Source organism: Sturnus vulgaris, chromosome 17 (assembly GCF_052056855.1).
Source record: "Sturnus vulgaris isolate bStuVul1 chromosome 17, bStuVul1.hap1, whole genome shotgun sequence".
Lineage (NCBI taxonomy): Eukaryota > Metazoa > Chordata > Aves > Passeriformes > Sturnidae > Sturnus > Sturnus vulgaris.
Genome location: NC_142259.1, coordinates 15,058,046 through 15,077,941, shown reverse-complemented (window position 1 = coordinate 15,077,941; position 19,896 = coordinate 15,058,046). Strand labels below are relative to the sequence as shown.

General features: G+C 50.0%; 1 protein-coding gene and 1 long non-coding RNA gene across 2 annotated transcripts; both read left to right on the top strand.

Moving 5' to 3' along the window:
* Positions 1-1,069: 1,069 nt before the first annotated feature.
* Positions 1,070-2,838, top strand: LOC148221847 (uncharacterized). Its single transcript, XR_015807343.1, has 3 exons — positions 1,070-1,184; positions 1,822-1,886; positions 2,673-2,838. It is a non-coding gene; the product is annotated as an uncharacterized LOC148221847 (long non-coding RNA).
* Positions 2,839-5,298: 2,460 nt separating this feature from the next.
* On the top strand, positions 5,299-19,665 carry LOC148221846 (uncharacterized). The gene is made up of 10 exons (XM_088175229.1): positions 5,299-5,313; positions 6,446-6,678; positions 7,136-7,286; positions 14,140-14,333; positions 15,633-15,760; positions 15,939-16,108; positions 16,889-17,059; positions 17,664-17,798; positions 18,077-18,220; positions 19,512-19,665. The coding sequence occupies exons 1-10, from the start codon at positions 5,299-5,301 to the stop codon at positions 19,620-19,622; spliced, it is 1,452 nt and encodes a 483-aa protein (XP_088031355.1). The 3' UTR covers positions 19,623-19,665.
* Positions 19,666-19,896: the final 231 nt, after the last annotated feature.

Here is a 19,896-nt window from a genome sequence, read left to right as displayed (position 1 = left end):
TGAACGGCCACATGGTGAATGAATACAGAGAATGGCTTTTTCTTCGCATGTTAAATAATAATAGTGGGAAAGGACTTGATGGATGCTTGGGAATTTATCTTAGTTTATGAGAAACAACACTGAAGAACTTCCAAAGCATGCTTTGGTCAAGCAAGGAGACTTTGAGGATTAATTTGGGAAGAACTGAGAAAATGAAACCTGAAGACATTAATTTATTTACGTTTTTAAAATGTTTGTCTTCAAATTCCACGCTGACGGACCTCCTTTTCACTGACATTCTAAGACATTACCTGTAAGAGTCGTACAGTAGGACATGACTTACATACTTAGAGAGAAATTAGAAAAAAGGGTGAATGAGAGGAAGAAACTTTCATTTCAGCCACGTGCCAACTGACTTCAGAAAAATCCTTGCTTTTTATAAAGCAGTGTACAGCTAAAATTTCAGGTGAATCGGCCAGTCTTTATTTATTTTGCCTAGATTTTATCCTCTTTTCCTCACTTGGCATATAATGTAACATCCTCTCTATTCTATTTCAGAATACAGACTATGCTCCAGGTACATGGCACAGAACGGATGTGCATTTGGAAAACCCGGAGTATCATACAAGATACTTCAAGTACTTTTTAGGGAAAGGTAATTATTTTTTTGCAGATGGATTGGAATGTGGACCAATGAAAATGTAATGTAGTTTTGAATTGTTACTATTTCAACATGGAAAAAGGTATGGTGTTCATTTAGTATTAAAACATTTTCTGTCCTGTATATGAAACAAATCCTTGTTTCATGTGTTTTTAACCTGAAAACAGAGGATGGATGTCTGTAAGGATTGAAGCCACTGCTACCAAAAAGGGATGTTTTGAAATCCTCCTTGGCTTTGAAAACTGTACCTGTCTCTTGGGGCGGTTCTTTTACGTATTTGTATATAAGTACGTAGTTATCTATGCAGACAATGATATACTTTTAGCTATGAATGCATATATTTACCAGCATCTCTCTGATTCTGCACGAGTGGGTGGATGTGTCTTCCTTATGGTTCATACTGCTGCTTGTTTTTCTCCCAACAGTTCATCAGAATTACGTAGGTACAGATGCAGAGAAGAACCCTTTCTTTCTGTCTGTGGTACTGTCTGACCAAAATAATCAGCGCATTCCTCAATACCATTCAATACTTTGGAGAGAAACAGTAAGAAACAAATAGTTAACTGCTGTTCTGACTTTCACTTCTTTCTTTTGGATATGTTTATCATACGCTTTTTCATCATTCTCCAGAATTCCAGTATTTATTACAGATTTTCATTTTATATAATAAGAACATGTAATTCTACCATAGCAGATAGAACTAAACTAAAATTACAGGTAACATTATACTAAACTTTTTGACAGAAATCTGTAATGTCAGATATTTCCTAATTGTTCTGACAACTGCTTTCTTTAGAAATGATGCCTAAATTGTTCCTGATTATGTCCTATGATCAGTTTAGGCAGTGAGTTTATACCACTTTTAGGATTTTCTTGTATAATGGCAAGAAAATAGGGAGCTCTGATATTGGTTTCACTTTTTTCCCACTCAGTGTTCCATGAGAGTCCTTTATCCAAGCAATTGTTTTAAAACTCCCGTAGGCATGCATGGTTTGCTTTTCTTTTTGCTTTGCAATACCCATGACTTCTTTGTTTTCTCTAAATCAGCAGTAAATATAGCTAAGTGCAATTACCTTGATTTTCCTCTCTTTTTTTAAACTTGTTTTTATTATTATTCCTATTTATATATGCAGAAGAAGTTGGTATGTCCTGTAATATATCCTAGCTTTTCTTGTTTATAGGGTACTCAAAAAATATGTCTCCCTTACAGTCCCACAAAAACACTATCAGTGAAATCTATATTAAGGTATGTATTTACAAATAAGTTATCAGTTTAGATATTTGCCAGTTGTAATGATCATGGATCGTGTGTTTTACGGAGGTTACACACTAAGGGGCGCATGGATAGACAGATCGAGATGTCCCGAGTACCTTCCAAATACCTCAGCCAAGGGGAAAGGGAATGTTATAAATGAGAAACAAAAGTCTCGATATTCAGCAACATTTAGATTGCTTTATTTGATATAGACAGAGCAAGCAGCGCACTGGGGAACGTGAAGGGTCACTGCCCACACCACGCCCCGTGAACCCCAGCCCACAGCCTCTTCTTATACTATGGTTTCCCACTGTAATCAATAATTTTTGGTTTTTTAGCTGTCACAGTTTTGACAGGTAAGCAGTGGTGGTCGAATAAACATCCTTACACAAATTCACAAAATCTCTGGTGATAGTTTCACAAATAACCATCTGGTCTTTGTAGATAACCACCAGCGAAATTCTGGAAGTCTGGTCCTTGAGATAGGCAGCATTGATCATACAAAGGCAGGAAGGGCTATTGGGAAGCCTGATTTTGGGCTATCAGGAAGTCTGATTTTGCAAGCTGGTAGTAGATGCAACTTATTTGGAAAACATAACCTAACATAATATAATAAAATATAACATAATATCACATAATAAGGTGGTTTTAAACAATTATTTTATCATATAATTTCCTTTATCTAGTGTCCATGCTTCACTTCAGAGCTTAGTATTCTGGTTTATACAAACCCCAATGCATTTGTGATTAACACGAATCTTTTATCAATTATCACAGGAATGAGAAGGAAATGCGGCCGGGAAATGAGGAGAAAAGAAGGCTACTTGCTCCAAAGAATTGAGAGAGAGCCCGCTGGACACACGCCTGATGGACTCTCTCCCTTTGCTCGAATCAAGGGATTTTTACAGGACTCCTCTGCCTCCTTTATGGACACGAACCTCTAGCGATGTGAAGTTTACCCTCTGGGGGTGGGCGTGGGGGCGCTGGAGCTCCTCTACCTGGGCAGGGGGGAGAACAAACCAGTACAAACCAGTGCAGAGTGGGGCAGCTGGGCAGAATTCAGAGTCACAAGGGGGCACTGGGAGCGAGGCAGGGCAGGGGCGGGAGTGATCGGCGAGGGGAGGGCGGGGAGAAGCTCCCGCCTCGGCCGAACCCCCCTCAGGGATTGACAATGGGGGGGCGGCTCCCGCCCAAACCGTGGGCGGGAAAAGCGCCCTCAGGGATTGGCTGGGCGGGACGGGGGCGGGGCGGGAGCAGTTCCCGCCTCAGCCAAACCCCCCTCAGCTGGGGGATACTCAGGATAGCACGAAAAACCATCAAAACCCCTTTGACATGACAACAAAACTGACCAACATTTAATACATTTGAATAAGTGTAAAATATTAGAGGCTATATTTTACTTACATTTCAACAATGGAGGGTTGAAAAGGAAGATTGTGCGCTAAAATGTGGAAAAACCAAGAAAACCCCCAAACTCCTTTATGAAACCCTCGAAATTAAGTAAATTTGAGTAGAAGCATAATAAAGATGAATAAATCTTGATCAGTTAAAGCCATAGTTAACATATAATTAAAAAACTGAGAGGTACAAAATGGGGCTTGGGGTGTTAAAACACCTCAAGAAAGAACCAAAGAGCCCCAAGCACCACATTCCCCTCATGCCTGGGCTGGCTGTCCCACAGCTCAAGGAGAAGAGTCCTCCAGTACTCAGAGTAGCAGCAGCCCTCCTGCTGATGCAGAGCCTGTGGAGAAAGGGGTCAGTGGCCCAAATGTGTGCTTTGGAGATCAGAGTTGGGTTCCTAAATGCTGTCAGAACTCTCTCTAACCGAGCTGTGGTGGCTGAGGGATGTACGTGGGAAGGGTTTGCCTGCCATGAACTGGACTTGTTGATCATCTGAGCTGTGTTCAGGGCCAGTCTGGGAGCCTGTTCCTTTCCCCTTGCCCAAGGGCAGAGTGTTGGAGAGGGCTGGAGTTGGAGGCTGTGTCTGCCCCGACAGCCGGTACCGTGGGGCTGTGGATGCTCCTGCCAGCGTGGGCTTGTCTGAGCCAGGCCTTGTGCCTCTTCCAGGTGTCCCTGCTGCAGTCACAGCTGGCCCAGGACTGACAGCACCGGCAGAACTACACTGAGAGCTGTGCAGGGAGCAGGCAGGAGCTGTCAGACTTTCAGCAGGAGCTGTCCTGCTCCTCTGCAGCTGTGCTCAAAGAACCCAGAGCTGCTCTGGTGGAACAGAGACTTGAAGCTGCATTGGTCTCTGAACCTTAACTTGGCAGTGACATCCTTGGGCCATCAGTCCCTGCAGAGACAGGCCCTGGAGAAGGCAGGTGCAGCTCTTCCACGGAGGATTTGTGCCCTGCTCAGAAGCCAGTTCCTGTCAGCTGGGGCACAGAAGTGCTCCATAGGACTCAGACGAGTGCTATCGAAGATGAGGGTAAAAGACACCTGCCAAAGCTTTTCCAAGCAGACCCATTTGGTTCTTGATGGTCTGTTCCTAGTGAGCTTTCTTTGATGTAAACAGCAAGACTCTTCTTCTGCCTAGAAGACCTGGTGGTATATTGCCAAACAGAGAGCAGAGAAAAAAGTGCACTCTTGGCTGTCTCAGGATTCTTAATCTATTCGATGAGCCTTAAACATTGCAGCTCTTGGCATTTCTCTACAGGAATTTCAAAAGCCCCTAAAACATCATTTTTCCTCCTCACGTGACTGTTTAAACACAAAGCTTTACTTTCCATCAATATGTGGAAGCACCAAGAACCTTTTTAGGCTTTGTCTTACATCTCCTCTTTGTCAGGGAAGACAGAAGAATTCCTGTGACTCAGGAACTAAGCACATCCCTAAAGAGCATGTGGGTCTTCAGAATGCTGAGCCTTAAAACTGATGTGGTCTGGACCAGCGACTTGGAACTCATGGTATGAGCCGGGTCCCTGCCCAGCTGCCCAGCACGGCTGTGGGGACACGGGGGAGGCAGGGCAGGTGCCAGGGCCAGGAGGGAGCTGGGATGGAGGGAGAGCCAGGGAGGGCCATTCCACCAGCCCTTGGAATGATGGGCTTTGGATCCTGGCAACCATCAACAGGGCATAGAATGTTGGAATGTTGGAATGTTGGAAGTTGGACCCTGGTAACAATCAACAGCTCCTGGCTCATTGGGGTTTGGACCCTGGAGCTGTCAACAGCTCCTGAACATTGGGGCTCAGACCTCACAAAGGCCAACGGCAATTTGCTTGTCTGCTATTGCCAACGACCTTTGGAGATTGGGGTTTAGACCCTACAACAGCCAACAACCTTTTAAGATTGGGGTTTAGACCCTGCAAAGGCCAAGTGCCTTTGGGCACAGGGGTTTAGACTCTTCCAAAGCCAACGACCTTTGAGCACTGGGATTTGGTCAGTGTTCGTGCAAAAGGGGCAGATGGAGCCCCGGCAGGTGAGTGAAAAATCCACTGCTCTCCTTGTCACAGGCCCGGTAGGGGCCAGGCTGAGCCTGGGCTGTGCTTCAGGGAATGGTTCCCTTTGGGAATAGCATGGGATTAACAGTTGGCTGTTCCAGAGCTGGCAGCAGCTTTGGTGCTTGCTGTGAGGACAGGCCTGGGAGGGAATGGAGGGCTCCTGGCCATCCCAGAGCACAGCCACATCTCCTGCTCTGTCCTTGTCCCACTGGAGGCCGTGGGCACAAACAATGGAGCAGCTTTTCATTGCCTTCCCTTCAGCCCAATTTACAGCACAGCCTCCATGCTTCCCAGAGACAAGAATGGGTTTCTCCCTGACATCTCCAAGATGATCCCCAGAGGCCCAGAGGAGGCCACAGGGATACTAGGAAGATGCTCCAAGAGCAGAAGCACCTGTGACAAGTGAAAAGGATGCAAGAGTTGGGGTTGTCCAGCCTGGAGAAGGTTCCAGGGTGACCTTAGAGCCCCTTCCAATGCATGAAGGGGCTGCAAGAGAGCTGGAGAGGGACTTAAGGCAGGATGCTGCAAGGACAGGACAAGTGACAATGGCTTCGCACTGAGACAAGGCAGGGAGGGATGGGATATTGGGAGGGAATTCTGCCCTGTGAGGGTCCTTAGGCCCTGGCACAGGTTGCCCAGAGAAGCTGTGCTTGACCCTGGATCCCTGGGAGTCTTCAAGGCCAGGTTGGATGGGGCTCTGGGCAATTCCCCTTCTGGTGCTCTTAGAAGTGATGACATACCTTCCAGCATGTTTGTTTGGTGCTGTTCTCAAACTACTGCCTGGAAATATTGCTAAGGAGGGGAGGAAGAACTCAGCTGGAATTGCTGTGCTCTGGGACAGGCTGGGAAGCTCTTAGAGGTGACTGCCTCAGGGGCAACCATAAAGTCTGAGTGTGCTTTTCTCTGTACTCTTCCAGGGCACTGGAGGCCTTTCTCACTGGGGACGTTCCTCCAGAGGCCCTGAGGTGAGCAAACTGTGCTGAGCTGGCTGGGATTTTGAAACTGCTTCTCCATGAATGGACATTGGTTCTTGTGAGATCAGAAGAGGCATCTCTGGTACTTTGGAATATGAACAGAATATCTGACCAACAGCTGGATGTGGGCTTTCAGGTGCTGTTAGATGAAAGTGACAGCATGGCCAATTCCATCATCTGCACTGACCGTCCTGGGAACACGCTCTCAACTCGGACACCCACTGATAAACAGCGTCCCTTGGAATTGGTTCAGGAAGCCACAGAGAATTGTGGGCGCTTGCAGAAACATTTTGAGCAAATGGCAGAGAAATGGCAGAGGCTCAGAAGCCGCCAGCAGCACATAGTCTGTCTTGTAAAAGAAATCAGAAGGTGAGCATTTCCTACTCCTCCTCCTCCGTTGTTCCAGAGACAATCTGCTTCCAGGCCTGGGAGTTCAGAGGGGTCCTGGGTGAAGAAATCCCCTGCCCTCCCATACATAGGCCTCAGTGTGGCTCTTAAGCATCATCCTGTCTGGATTTTTCCTGCTCTACTTTGACTCCCAAGCCTGTCTGGGAGATGCAGAGCCATGTTGGAAGAGGACTCCTTCTTCTCACCATGCTGCTTCCCTGAATTGTGTTCTTTGCATGCTCCTGCCCAGCCACTGCTTCTCCCTGAAGGAAGACAAAATCCTGCCTTCCTTTGCCTTTGCCTCTGGAGGATTTCCTTGGGAGGGAAAGAGCAAGGTCTTCCTTAGCCCACTGTGCCCTGCTCCATCCTGCAGTGCTGAAAATGGGATCAGTGTCCCCTCAGGCCTCTTCGTTCTTCTGACTGAGCCTTGTCTCTGCAGTGACTGTGCAAACATGGAGAAGTCCAAGGAAATGCTGCAGCAATGCACTGGAATCCTGGAGCCAGGAGCCTCGAGTCTGCATCAGAAGAACACCAAGGAGCAGAAGGAAGCGTCAGCCGAGGCAGAAAAGGCAGAGCAGGACAGGAAGGAGGTTGGGTTTGGAAATGAGACTGGTTCTCCATTGAAAACTTGTCTTGCTCTGCACACTGGGACACTGCTGTGCACACCTGGCTCAAGATGGCCCATGCATTTCTTAGCCAGGGATATGCATGCTCATCAGCAACGTTGTATATGTTCAGCAAAATGTGTTTCTTTGGGCAGCCAAAGAGCCTCTAAAACAGAGATTGGAGCTGGGGAAGATTGTGGGGGCCAGGTGTGACGATGAGTGGCTGAGGGAGGTCCCTTCACCATAAGTCCTTGTGACTGGGACATCAGAGAAGGGACAGTGACACCTCCTTTTCTAAAAGCCAGTGCTGTTGTCTTTTCAGGTTGGAGGTTGTGGGAAGGATGAAACTTCACATTTTTAAGCCAAGAGCTTGCCTAGGACTTCATCTTGAAAATTTTTATTCCCCTCCTCAGGCAAATGAGCGTGAAAGGCACCATGCAGAGATGCTGCAGCAATGGGAAAAAGAGAAGGCAGAGAGAGAGCAGGAGCACCAGAAGGTGCTGCTTGAGATGAGGCAGAAAGTTGTCACCCTGCAGGCCCAACAAGAAGAGGAACGAACTAGATTTGAAAATGCCAAGCGAGAGGTAATGATTGTGAAAGGAGAACTGGTGTGATTTTTTGCAAGGCTGGAGCTGTGGGAGATGGCAGGATATGGGGCTGTGTGGAGCATGCCCACCGTGTGTTCTTCATTGAATTTGGGACGGTGAAAGGTGAACGGGGCTGTCTTTGGGACCAGGAATGATCCCACTCATAGGAAGCCAGGCAGAAACATCAGCTTTCAGCTGAGATTTGTGTGCTGCTCTTGTGCTCTGTTTTCCTAAGACGTACCTCAGAGTATCTTCACTGTTCTTTTCCTGCTCCCCTTTTGGTGTGTACTGGCAGGTGTTCATAGCCAAAGGGAGTTTATAGGACATCTCTTTTGTGGGCATGGGGAGGGTGCAGCAGGAATGCTGAGACAAAAGAGAAAAATCTTTTCAAAGCCTCGTCTGGAGTATTTCTGAACAGTAACCCAGAGATGTCTTCTAGGCAGGGTTTCCAGTCCCTCCTGGGAAGCTGTGGCTCCCCCGGGGCAGACAGTGGCCCAGGGGAGCAGCAGCCGAGCGCTCTGAGAGCCCATCAGTCTCCGCCTCTTGCCACACAGATGGTGCAGGGCAAGTGTGAAGCCCTCTGCTCTTACCTTCTGTGCAGGTGCTGCTGGAAGAGCAGAATGAGAGGAAGGCTTTATCAGAGGCACTGCTCCAGACTCGGGGAGAGCTCAGCCGAGCCTGCCAGCAGGTGCAGCAGCTCAGGCAGGAGGTGAAAGAGCAGCAAGAGAAGGGGCAGGTAAGTGTGAGTAGGCAGGGCAGAGAGTGCAGGGCAGTGACAAGGGCACAAAAGGCAGCTCTGGGACTGAGGAGGCAAGGGCTGCTTCAGGCCCTGGGAGCCCTTCAGAGCCTGCTAAGCTCCAGAGCTCAGCCCCAGGAAGGAAGGCTTGCAGAGGAGACACAATTGGGTAGAGAGGCCAAAAGAAGAAGCTGAAGGAATGGGATTTTGAGACAGCATGTGGGAAAAGCTGAGGCTGAGGACAGCTCCCAGGAAGTTGCTCTGCATTTTGTTGCCAGACCATCAAGGCAGAGCTGCAAGCTGAGCTACAGGAAGCTCACAGGGAAATCCAGGCAGCACAAAGGAGGCACCAGGAAGAGCTACAAGGCATCAAGGAGGAAATGAATCTCCTCCTTGAGCAGAGGGAGGCTCTACAAAAGCAGGTGAGCAAAACAGCAGTGGCACCACAGTCATCCAGGGAGGGATCTGAGGCCTTCTTGCTTTTCCATGGCAGAGCAGCAGCTGATGGGCTGATGCCTGGGGCTGCCTGCTCTGTGCTTTCCCAGGAAGCTGCTCTGAAGGACACTCAGTCCTCTGCTTAATCTCAGCTGCTGCCCTGGACAGCTGGGCTAGTGCTCTGAGCTGTTGGCCAGCAAATATCAGCATGGATTCCTGCTGGCCTCTTCTTGCTAGCCTTGGTTTGGGAAGTGCTTTTTCAGGTGCCCTTGGTGGGCCACATGGAAACTGAAACAAGTTGTCCATGTCCATTATGAATCTGGTGCTGTCAGGAAGGGGAGAAAAGGAAAGTTGTCCTTTACCTTTCCTCGCAGCCTCTGCTGGGGCTGACAGTGACAAGCTGTGGCTGTGGCCTCTGACTGCTTTGTTCTGTTTGACTGGAGGTGGGAGAGTTGACATCTCAGCTGGCAGCCTCCCGAGAGTCACAGGAAGCGATTGTCCAGAGAGCACAGGAACAGTCAAGGCAGAATCTGTTGGAGGTTGAACATGTCCAGAAGATGATGGAGGAGGCAGAAAATAAGAATAAGGAACTGCAAGTGTACCTGCAGAACCTGGAGAGGGAATGGAGTCAAAGGGAAGAAGTGGCTCAACAAAATTCAGTATTGCAGGCTTCCGTGACTGTCCTAGAGAGGGAAAAAAACAGGTAAATGAAAGCCTGTGCGACTCTGCATTGTGGTGAATGGATTCCCTGTTGATATTGCGGTAATTGTTGAGGTGAAGCAGGTAAAGAAGCAGGAAGGGTCTTTGCAAGGGTTTTACAGAGATATTTATTTCAGCCATGCGTGTGCACAGTGCAGGTGTTCAGAAACAAAGTCAAAGGCAAAGGAGGTGGTCTCAGAGTCCAGGTTAAGTACACTGAGGTTTTGGGGCGGGCTAAGTAGTATCAGACTAGGGGGCATGGGGCCGTTACAAGGATGGGATTAGGGCATGGAGGCTAACAAGGAAACAGTGTGGGAGTGACCCAAAGGCTGATGGACAGGGAGAGAGGTACGGGGCTGACCCAAGGAAAAAGACAGGGATTTTTCTGACCTGGTAGAACAGGATTCATTATCAAAGGGAGACAGCTGAGAGAGAGAGAGAGGCCTCTCATGTCTTTCTAATTGGGAGAACCTTTCAGGGTCTCCACACATTCCCTCTTGGCCATCTTTGGTGGTACATGTCCTAAGAGTATATAAAATGTGATACCATCAACTAATGAGTTACATGCTTTCTTTCTAGGCTGATTCTGTCTCTGGAGGAAAAGAACCTGTGCCTCAGAACACTGGAAGAAAAGAACATGACACTGAGCAATCAGGTGTCTCATTTTCATTCTGCTCTTCAGGAGACTGAGCAGCTCCGTTGTGAGCATAGAAGAGAACTGCTAGAGCTCAACACCCAGGTAAGCTGTGCACTGACATCCTCTTCTCCATGGACTCACAACACCATCTTTGGCTTGAGGGCCTCAACCTCTTGTCCCTCCCAGTAGCATCCACTGCTGCCTTGTTCTGCCCAGGGCTGCTCCTGCACCCTGAGGCCAAGGCTGGATCTGGTGTGTGCTGCCCATGTTTTCCCCCATTCTCTCCCGGGTCCCAGCAGGAAATCTGGCAGGAGAAGCTGCAGCAGACTCCTTTGGAGCTTCTCTGTCCCTGTGTTAGCAGAGTTGTCCCAGATGGAGCTGGTGCCTGTGCTGGGCACTGAGCAGTGTGGGGACACAGCCGTGGCTATGGCAGGCTGGGCAGGACACTTCCACTGCAGCCACTTCAGGCAGTGTTCAGAGCTGCAGCCTCAAGGGTGTCCATTGCCTCCCTTTCCCTGTTTTCTCCACATTTGTCTCCATTGGAATCCTTGGTTCTGTGCCTTCTATTTCCTGCGTGTTTTTTTGCCTGAAGTCCTTTCTCCTTCATTGCTCTCCCTCCTGCCCACTCTGCTGCCTCAGGAGCAGCCCTGGCCCTGAGGTTCTGTGCATCCATCTTCCAGATCCGGGCCCTGCAGGACACAGTGCTGGAGACGGAGGCTGCCCAGACAACTCGAGAGAAGCAGCTGCTGCAGGAGCTGGAGGAGTCCCGGGCAGGAGAACGATCCTTGAAGGCCTCTGTGCATGAGCTGGAGACTGAGGTGTCTGAGCTGCGTGTGAGGCTGCAGAGGTCTGATGACAAAGCTCTTGCCTTGGCCAGACAGTGTAACACCACAAAGCTGGAGCTGAGGAAGGCAAAGGCTCAGATGGAAAAACTCAGAGCCCACAACCAGGAGCTGCAGATTAAGTTGGAGGAATGTGAGAGAGGTACATCTTCTCCTCTCCCCCCTGTTGCCCCATCCCGTCACACCAGTGAGGATCTCTGATCCCATGCACAGGAAAAGTGCCCAGAGATGGCAGAGGGAAAAAAAACAACCGGCAGGAGATTTATCCATTGTAGTGCCAGTGCCATCTATTTCTCCAGAAAGATGCCGTGGCTGGCAGTGCCATCTGGCTGTGCTGTGGCTGATCCCGTGCACACCTGGTGCCTTTCAGGTTGTGTCTGTGCTAAGGAGCTGTAGCTGGATGCCTCAGCTGCATTCCCCCAAACTCCAGGCCCTGCCAGAGCCTCCAGGCTATTGCTCCCTCTGGAGCAGGGCTGCACAGGCATCTCCGCTCCTTTGTCTCTCTCGGATTGCTCATTCTGCACAAGCCCAAGAGCAAACACACTTTCCTATTCCTCTGAACTTTGCCCCATTCATTCCTGCTTTTTTCTTTGCCTGGAGGTTTCCTTCATTTCTGTCAGCTTTGTACGCCTTGTGGGCTTAGGACCTGGCAATCACAGGCAAGCACTGAAGTGCTGTTGTCTCTGCAAGGATGCACATCAGTTTGCCTTTGCTTTGCTTTTCCCTTTGTCCTTCCCCTTCTCTGCTGCAGATTGGTGGAATGAAGAACTGAAGCACGCCTCTCGAGAAATTGCCCTGCATAAAGTGGCTGAAGAAAGGAAGGAAGAGGCTGAGACTCTTCGTCAGGAGGTGGCATCTCTGCAGAGGATATTGGAGAGCCTGGAGAAGGAAAGGAAGGATGTGCTGGTGAGATTGGCAGATGCCACAAAGGGGCATTTCCTAGCTATGACTGGACCTTGTGTTAATAGTTCGAAGGAGCACCTTTTTCCAATTTAACTTTGCTAATTCCAATCTTCTGAATAAGAAGGAAAAGGTGGTGTAGTCATGTCAAAGCCACATAGAGCTGAGGCTGCTGATTGTCCTCCATCATGGAGTTCTGTGCCCTAGGAGCTTTAGTTCTCCATGTCCACAGTGTCTCTCTTGACATTGCCTGGTTTGGGCAAATCCTCGTGTGCTGAGCCGTGTTCAGATTTCTAAATATCTGGAGCTGGAAGGAGGGCTGAGAAGACCAAGTTTGCTGTTAATAGCAAGGTGTTTGGCCTTGGCCATCTGAGAACAGCCAGTGGGGAGAGAAGAGAGGAAAGCCAAGTGCTGATGCAGAGAAGGGCGTGTGCCTGCAAGGGGACAACTCGTCCTGAGTGTCAGCAGAGAATGACAGCCTGATCTGGCCACTGCTGCTCCAAGAGAGGGCAGTGGGGCTCTCGGGAGGGTGCCATGGAAATTCTACACAGGAGAGGTGGAACACTAGTGCTGTTGCTCCAACCCCAGAGAATGAAATGCTGGGGGTGTTTGCTCTTTTCCTGCCTAATAAAGTGCACATCCTCGTGGCACTGCCTAAATCCTGCTTAGCATGGTCTTGAAATCCTGGCTGCAGTTCTGGCAGCTCCTCCCCAAAGGAACACTGGAGTGGAGCTGCAAGAGGTCGGGGAAGGGCAGGAAAGAAGCTGGGATGGGCTGAGTGAGCTGGGAAAGATGCAGCATGAAGGGGGGGTCAGCAAATGTCTGCAGCATCCTGAGAGGCAGAGAGAGAGGGGCAGCCTGTGCCTGCCCCTGTGCAAGGAGTCCAGATGTGGTATGAGAAGCGAACCAAGAGAGGGAATGAATGACCATTTTTCTCCCTGTTTTGGCAGCATAAACAGGAATTGTACCAGCAGCAGATGAGAGATGTGGATAAGAATAATGAGAGGCATGTACCTAACATGCAAAGTCGGAATGGAATAACCCAGGAATTGGAAGTGGAGAGCGAAGGCATACAGGGAGAGTTGGAACATGGGGTCTATGGGGTTTCTGCCACCTTGAATCGGAAAGGAAGAGGAGAACTTATAGGGAGAGAGAACGCCCAAGTCCTGAGTGCTGCACTGAGCAAGAGTGAAATGGCCAAAGGGACTTTGAAGAAAGATTTAGCAGTCCTGCAGAGAAGGGCTCATGACACTGGCATGGGCCAGTGTCATCTCCAGGTAGGCATTGGCATTGCCCTTCAGTCCACTGCAACATCCCTGAATTATTCCAGTGATGTTTCCCATAAAGAATTGGGACTCTCTATCCCTGTCAGTCCAGGCCTGCTTGGGCAAAGCAGCCCGGGCTGCAGCAGGCAGCCTTGTCTGTGTGCCTGGCTCCAGCCAGAGAGCATTGAGTGCCAGATTGTTTCCTGGCACACCTGCAATGACTGAAACAGCTCTGGAGCTTGCTGTTCAAATCAGCTCCAGGCCAAAAACTGGGCATGGGGAGCTGCTTCTCCCATGCCCACAGAATGGGGGGACTTGGATTTGGTGTGGGAAGGAATGGAGTAGGGGACCAGAGTGATGGACCAAACAGAGCAGAGTTTTGTACTGAGAAGTCTGAACAGCAGCTGCACTGCTGGTGCTTAGAGTAAATTGTATAGGCAGTTGTGGAAGATGCAGTATTTTTGGGTGACCATATAGAGTTTAGAGTAGGGATGTTTGTTGGGCGGGTGCTGTCTGGTCGCAGGCAAGCCAGCAGGGCCTGACACAGCCCTTCCAAGGTAAGAGTGCCAGAAGCTCTTGGAGCCCAGGCTATCAGAGCTGCATAGAGCAGATGCTGTGAAACGTTGAGCCCAGAGCACAGGTGCTCCTTGTCCTCTGGCTGCCTGCGAGGTGGCACTGGCTGGCTCTGCACAGGGCTCCCGAGGAAGGGCTGGATCTGTACCTTGTCCTGCTTCCAGGTTTCTCAGGAGCAAGAGTCATCAAGCAGCGCTCTGGAGCAGCTGCAGCAGGAATCCTCTGGCCAAGGGCACGCACTGGCCCAGGTGTGCAGAGAGAAGGAGCTGCTGGGCCAGGAGAAGGCTGCCCTTGAGGGCCGACTGGCAGCCGTGGAGCAGCAGCAACGTGACCTTTGCAAGCAGCTGGCAGAGAGCAGGTAAAGGCAGGGAGCAGACCCATTTCAGATATTTTTATATTCCATGGACAGAAAATATACAATAGTCTCAAGAAAATTTTAAAAATGCCCCAATGTGAAGATTATTTTTGACACCTAAAAGCAGCGAAGCGCTTGTGAGTCTTGGGCTCCTGTTTGTGCTGCTGAGCACACTCCTGTGGGGAGTGGAAAGCAAGCCAGCCAGCCCTGAATTGAGTAGTAGTTAAACCATGCAGATGTTGAGTGAAGCCTCAAATTTCTCTTGGGTTTGGCTCCTTGTTCTGGGCATTGAACATCCCTCGTTCCTTACCAAGTAGCTTGACATGATCCTGATCTTCAGAAGTGAAGCTTCACCTACAGCATTGCAGCCTCTTACCTTGGGACATTGGGAGTAGCATGCTGCCATTCAGGGTGAAGCCAGAGGCTCCTGCTGAAAATCTTGAGGGCTTTCTGCTTCCAAGCACACTCTTGAGAAGTGTGGGGCAGGACCTAGAGCTGGTTAGAGAGCAGCAGAGAAAGCTCTTTGGAATTCTCAACAGCCTCTGGGGATTCTTGCTGATTGTTGATGGGCACCCAGCTGCCAAACCCGCCAAGGTGCCTTTGGATGGTGCCTCTCACGCTGTAAAGAAGGACAAGTCACTTGGGCTACTGCCTGCTTAGGCAGCAACACTAAAATAAGGTGGCAAGTCTAGTCCTTGAGCTTGCAAGAGTTTAGACTGCAGTCTCTGCATTCAGGTAGTTGTTCAGACAAAAGGTTGTTCTGATTTTTTACAAGTGCTGCCATGACCATGAGATTTTACTGCATCATGCAAAGTAGTTCTGAAGTCTCTTAAATACAGGCTGTCTGGAAGATGATGTACCTCTATGTCCATTATGAAGAATATTAAAAACTCAGGAGTCAGCCAGGACCAGAGTCTATTCTGCCCCCCTGCAGAGCAGCTTGGAAGTGCTGATGAGAGAAAGGCTGTGAGCAGAGTGTGGGCTTTTGCTCATCAGCCCAGTCTGTTTGGGCACAGCTACCCCGTGTCATAGGTCAGAAACAGCAACTGAGGGTTTGGCTCTTGAGGTCCAGATGGGCTGGGCTGTCTGTGCTATGGCAGGCCATAAGGAAGGCCTGGGCACTCCCTCAGAGGGCCCTGCTTTGCCACTGAAATGGCACAAATGTGCCTTCTCTGGACGAGTTTCCATGCCACTCCTTTTCCATACGCAGCACTGGGGATCTTGAGCCAAATCGTCCTGGCATAACCAGCTGTGGGTGTCAGGAGCAAGCCACTCATGTATCTCTGTATTTGCAACTTGTAGCTCAGCAAAGGAGAGCTTGGAATCCAGCCTGTTTGCTGCTCAGCAGCAGATATCTCAGCTGGAGGAGACCAGGAACCATCTGGAAGCTCAAGTGCTCACAGTCATGCAGGCCAAAGAGGTGACAGAAGGTGAGAACCTCGTGTGCTTTGTTTGTGCTGCTGCCCCAGCCTAGAGAAGCTAAGCACCCTGTAAAGCCACCTCTGTCCACAGGGCTTGTAAGGAGTGGTGGGGCTGGAGGCACTGAATGGGCCTGAGGTCAGTAAAGTCACTAAAGCTTCTGACTCTTGCTGTTGGTCATGTTTGCAGGAGAAGTGAAGTGCCTGCAACATGAGCTGGAAGCAGAGAGAGCTCTCAGGAGGCAGGAACAGGAAGACAGAGCTCAGCAGCTCTTGCAGGCAGAGCAGGAGCATCACAAAAGCCTCAGGCTTCAGGGAACTGCTCAGCAACTGCAAGTAAACAAGCTCCTGCAAGAGCTGGTAGGGGACAGTATGCTTCTGAATTGTCCAAGCTGGCCCTGTGGGTTGGTTTAGCACAAGGAGAGCCTGGGGGTGTACAAGGGCAGCAATCCTCTGCCAGAGGCCTCCTGCTGCTGGGCCGGGCAGCAGAGCCACCGGCTCAGACTTGGAGGCATGTGAAGGGCCCCAGGATGGTGCAGGGACAGGAAATGCAGCCACAGCTTCAGTGAGGGCATAAGACAAGTTCCAGAGCAGGTTGGGCAGTGCCCACCCAAAGAGTGGCAGCCCAGGGCAGGACTGTTCCCGAGTCCCACCTGACACCACAGAGCAGATGCCAACAGTGCTGCTGGCTGCAGGGTTGGGAACTCGGTTCCTTCCTTGCTGTGCTTGCTTTCATGGTGGACAGAGGGATCAGCTTTGGGCTGGAAGCAAATGGAACAGGCTCCTTGTGCCCGGTCCTTCAGCCCTTGTGACTGGGGCATCAGAGAGGGGAAGGTGAAACTCCTGTTTTGAGTGGTTGGACTCAATGCTTGGGAAGGTCTTTCCATGTGGAAAATGGTTCATTGCAAATGAAATGGAATGGAAAATGATACATCACATGGAAATAATTCCATTAGTCTGTGCTTCTTGCAACTGCTGTGCTTCCTTTTAAATTCCATGACAGGATACTGTTTCTGGAGAGCAGAAAGCCAGTGCTGTTGGCTTTTCAGGTTGGAGGTTGTGCGAAAGATGAAGCTTCACATTTTTCAGCCAAGAGCTTGCCTAGGACTTCATCTTGAAAATTTTTATTCCCCTCCTCAGGCAAATGAGCGTGAAAGGCACCATGCAGAGATGCTGCAGCAATGGGAAAAAGAGAAGGCAGAGAGAGAGCAGGAGCACCAGAAGGTGCTGCTTGAGATGAGGCAGAAAGTTGTCACCCTGCAGGCCCAACAAGAAGAGGAACGAACTAGATTTGAAAATGCCAAGCGAGAGGTAATGATTGTGAAAGGAGAACTGGTGTGATTTTTTGCAAGGCTGGAGCTGTGGGAGATGGCAGGATATGGGGCTGTGTGGAGCATGCCCACCGTGTGTTCTTCATTGAATTTGGGACGGTGAAAGGTGAACGGGGCTGTCTTTGGGACCAGGAATGATCCCACTCATAGGAAGCCAGGCAGAAACATCAGCTTTCAGCTGAGATTTGTGTGCTGCTCTTGTGCTCTGTTTTCCTAAGACGTACCTCAGAGTATCTTCACTGTTCTTTTCCTGCTCCCCTTTTGGTGTGTACTGGCAGGTGTTCATAGCCAAAGGGAGTTTATAGGACATCTCTTTTGTGGGCATGGGGAGGGTGCAGCAGGAATGCTGAGACAAAAGAGAAAAATCTTTTCAAAGCCTCGTCTGGAGTATTTCTGAACAGTAACCCAGAGATGTCTTCTAGGCAGGGTTTCCAGTCCCTCCTGGGAAGCTGTGGCTCCCCCGGGGCAGACAGTGGCCCAGGGGAGCAGCAGCCGAGCGCTCTGAGAGCCCATCAGTCTCCGCCTCTTGCCACACAGATGGTGCAGGGCAAGTGTGAAGCCCTCTGCTCTTACCTTCTGTGCAGGTGCTGCTGGAAGAGCAGAATGAGAGGAAGGCTTTATCAGAGGCACTGCTCCAGACTCGGGGAGAGCTCAGCCGAGCCTGCCAGCAGGTGCAGCAGCTCAGGCAGGAGGTGAAAGAGCAGCAAGAGAAGGGGCAGGTAAGTGTGAGTAGGCAGGGCAGAGAGTGCAGGGCAGTGACAAGGGCACAAAAGGCAGCTCTGGGACTGAGGAGGCAAGGGCTGCTTCAGGCCCTGGGAGCCCTTCAGAGCCTGCTAAGCTCCAGAGCTCAGCCCCAGGAAGGAAGGCTTGCAGAGGAGACACAATTGGGTAGAGAGGCCAAAAGAAGAAGCTGAAGGAATGGGATTTTGAGACAGCATGTGGGAAAAGCTGAGGCTGAGGACAGCTCCCAGGAAGTTGCTCTGCATTTTGTTGCCAGACCATCAAGGCAGAGCTGCAAGCTGAGCTACAGGAAGCTCACAGGGAAATCCAGGCAGCACAAAGGAGGCACCAGGAAGAGCTACAAGGCATCAAGGAGGAAATGAATCTCCTCCTTGAGCAGAGGGAGGCTCTACAAAAGCAGGTGAGCAAAACAGCAGTGGCACCACAGTCATCCAGGGAGGGATCTGAGGCCTTCTTGCTTTTCCATGGCAGAGCAGCAGCTGATGGGCTGATGCCTGGGGCTGCCTGCTCTGTGCTTTCCCAGGAAGCTGCTCTGAAGGACACTCAGTCCTCTGCTTAATCTCAGCTGCTGCCCTGGACAGCTGGGCTAGTGCTCTGAGCTGTTGGCCAGCAAATATCAGCATGGATTCCTGCTGGCCTCTTCTTGCTAGCCTTGGTTTGGGAAGTGCTTTTTCAGGTGCCCTTGGTGGGCCACATGGAAACTGAAACAAGTTGTCCATGTCCATTATGAATCTGGTGCTGTCAGGAAGGGGAGAAAAGGAAAGTTGTCCTTTACCTTTCCTCGCAGCCTCTGCTGGGGCTGACAGTGACAAGCTGTGGCTGTGGCCTCTGACTGCTTTGTTCTGTTTGACTGGAGGTGGGAGAGTTGACATCTCAGCTGGCAGCCTCCCGAGAGTCACAGGAAGCGATTGTCCAGAGAGCACAGGAACAGTCAAGGCAGAATCTGTTGGAGGTTGAACATGTCCAGAAGATGATGGAGGAGGCAGAAAATAAGAATAAGGAACTGCAAGTGTACCTGCAGAACCTGGAGAGGGAATGGAGTCAAAGGGAAGAAGTGGCTCAACAAAATTCAGTATTGCAGGCTTCCGTGACTGTCCTAGAGAGGGAAAAAAACAGGTAAATGAAAGCCTGTGCGACTCTGCATTGTGGTGAATGGATTCCCTGTTGATATTGCGGTAATTGTTGAGGTGAAGCAGGTAAAGAAGCAGGAAGGGTCTTTGCAAGGGTTTTACAGAGATATTTATTTCAGCCATGCGTGTGCACAGTGCAGGTGTTCAGAAACAAAGTCAAAGGCAAAGGAGGTGGTCTCAGAGTCCAGGTTAAGTACACTGAGGTTTTGGGGCGGGCTAAGTAGTATCAGACTAGGGGGCATGGGGCCGTTACAAGGATGGGATTAGGGCATGGAGGCTAACAAGGAAACAGTGTGGGAGTGACCCAAAGGCTGATGGACAGGGAGAGAGGTACGGGGCTGACCCAAGGAAAAAGACAGGGATTTTTCTGACCTGGTAGAACAGGATTCATTATCAAAGGGAGACAGCTGAGAGAGAGAGAGAGGCCTCTCATGTCTTTCTAATTGGGAGAACCTTTCAGGGTCTCCACACATTCCCTCTTGGCCATCTTTGGTGGTACATGTCCTAAGAGTATATAAAATGTGATACCATCAACTAATGAGTTACATGCTTTCTTTCTAGGCTGATTCTGTCTCTGGAGGAAAAGAACCTGTGCCTCAGAACACTGGAAGAAAAGAACATGACACTGAGCAATCAGGTGTCTCATTTTCATTCTGCTCTTCAGGAGACTGAGCAGCTCCGTTGTGAGCATAGAAGAGAACTGCTAGAGCTCAACACCCAGGTAAGCTGTGCACTGACATCCTCTTCTCCATGGACTCACAACACCATCTTTGGCTTGAGGGCCTCAACCTCTTGTCCCTCCCAGTAGCATCCACTGCTGCCTTGTTCTGCCCAGGGCTGCTCCTGCACCCTGAGGCCAAGGCTGGATCTGGTGTGTGCTGCCCATGTTTTCCCCCATTCTCTCCCGGGTCCCAGCAGGAAATCTGGCAGGAGAAGCTGCAGCAGA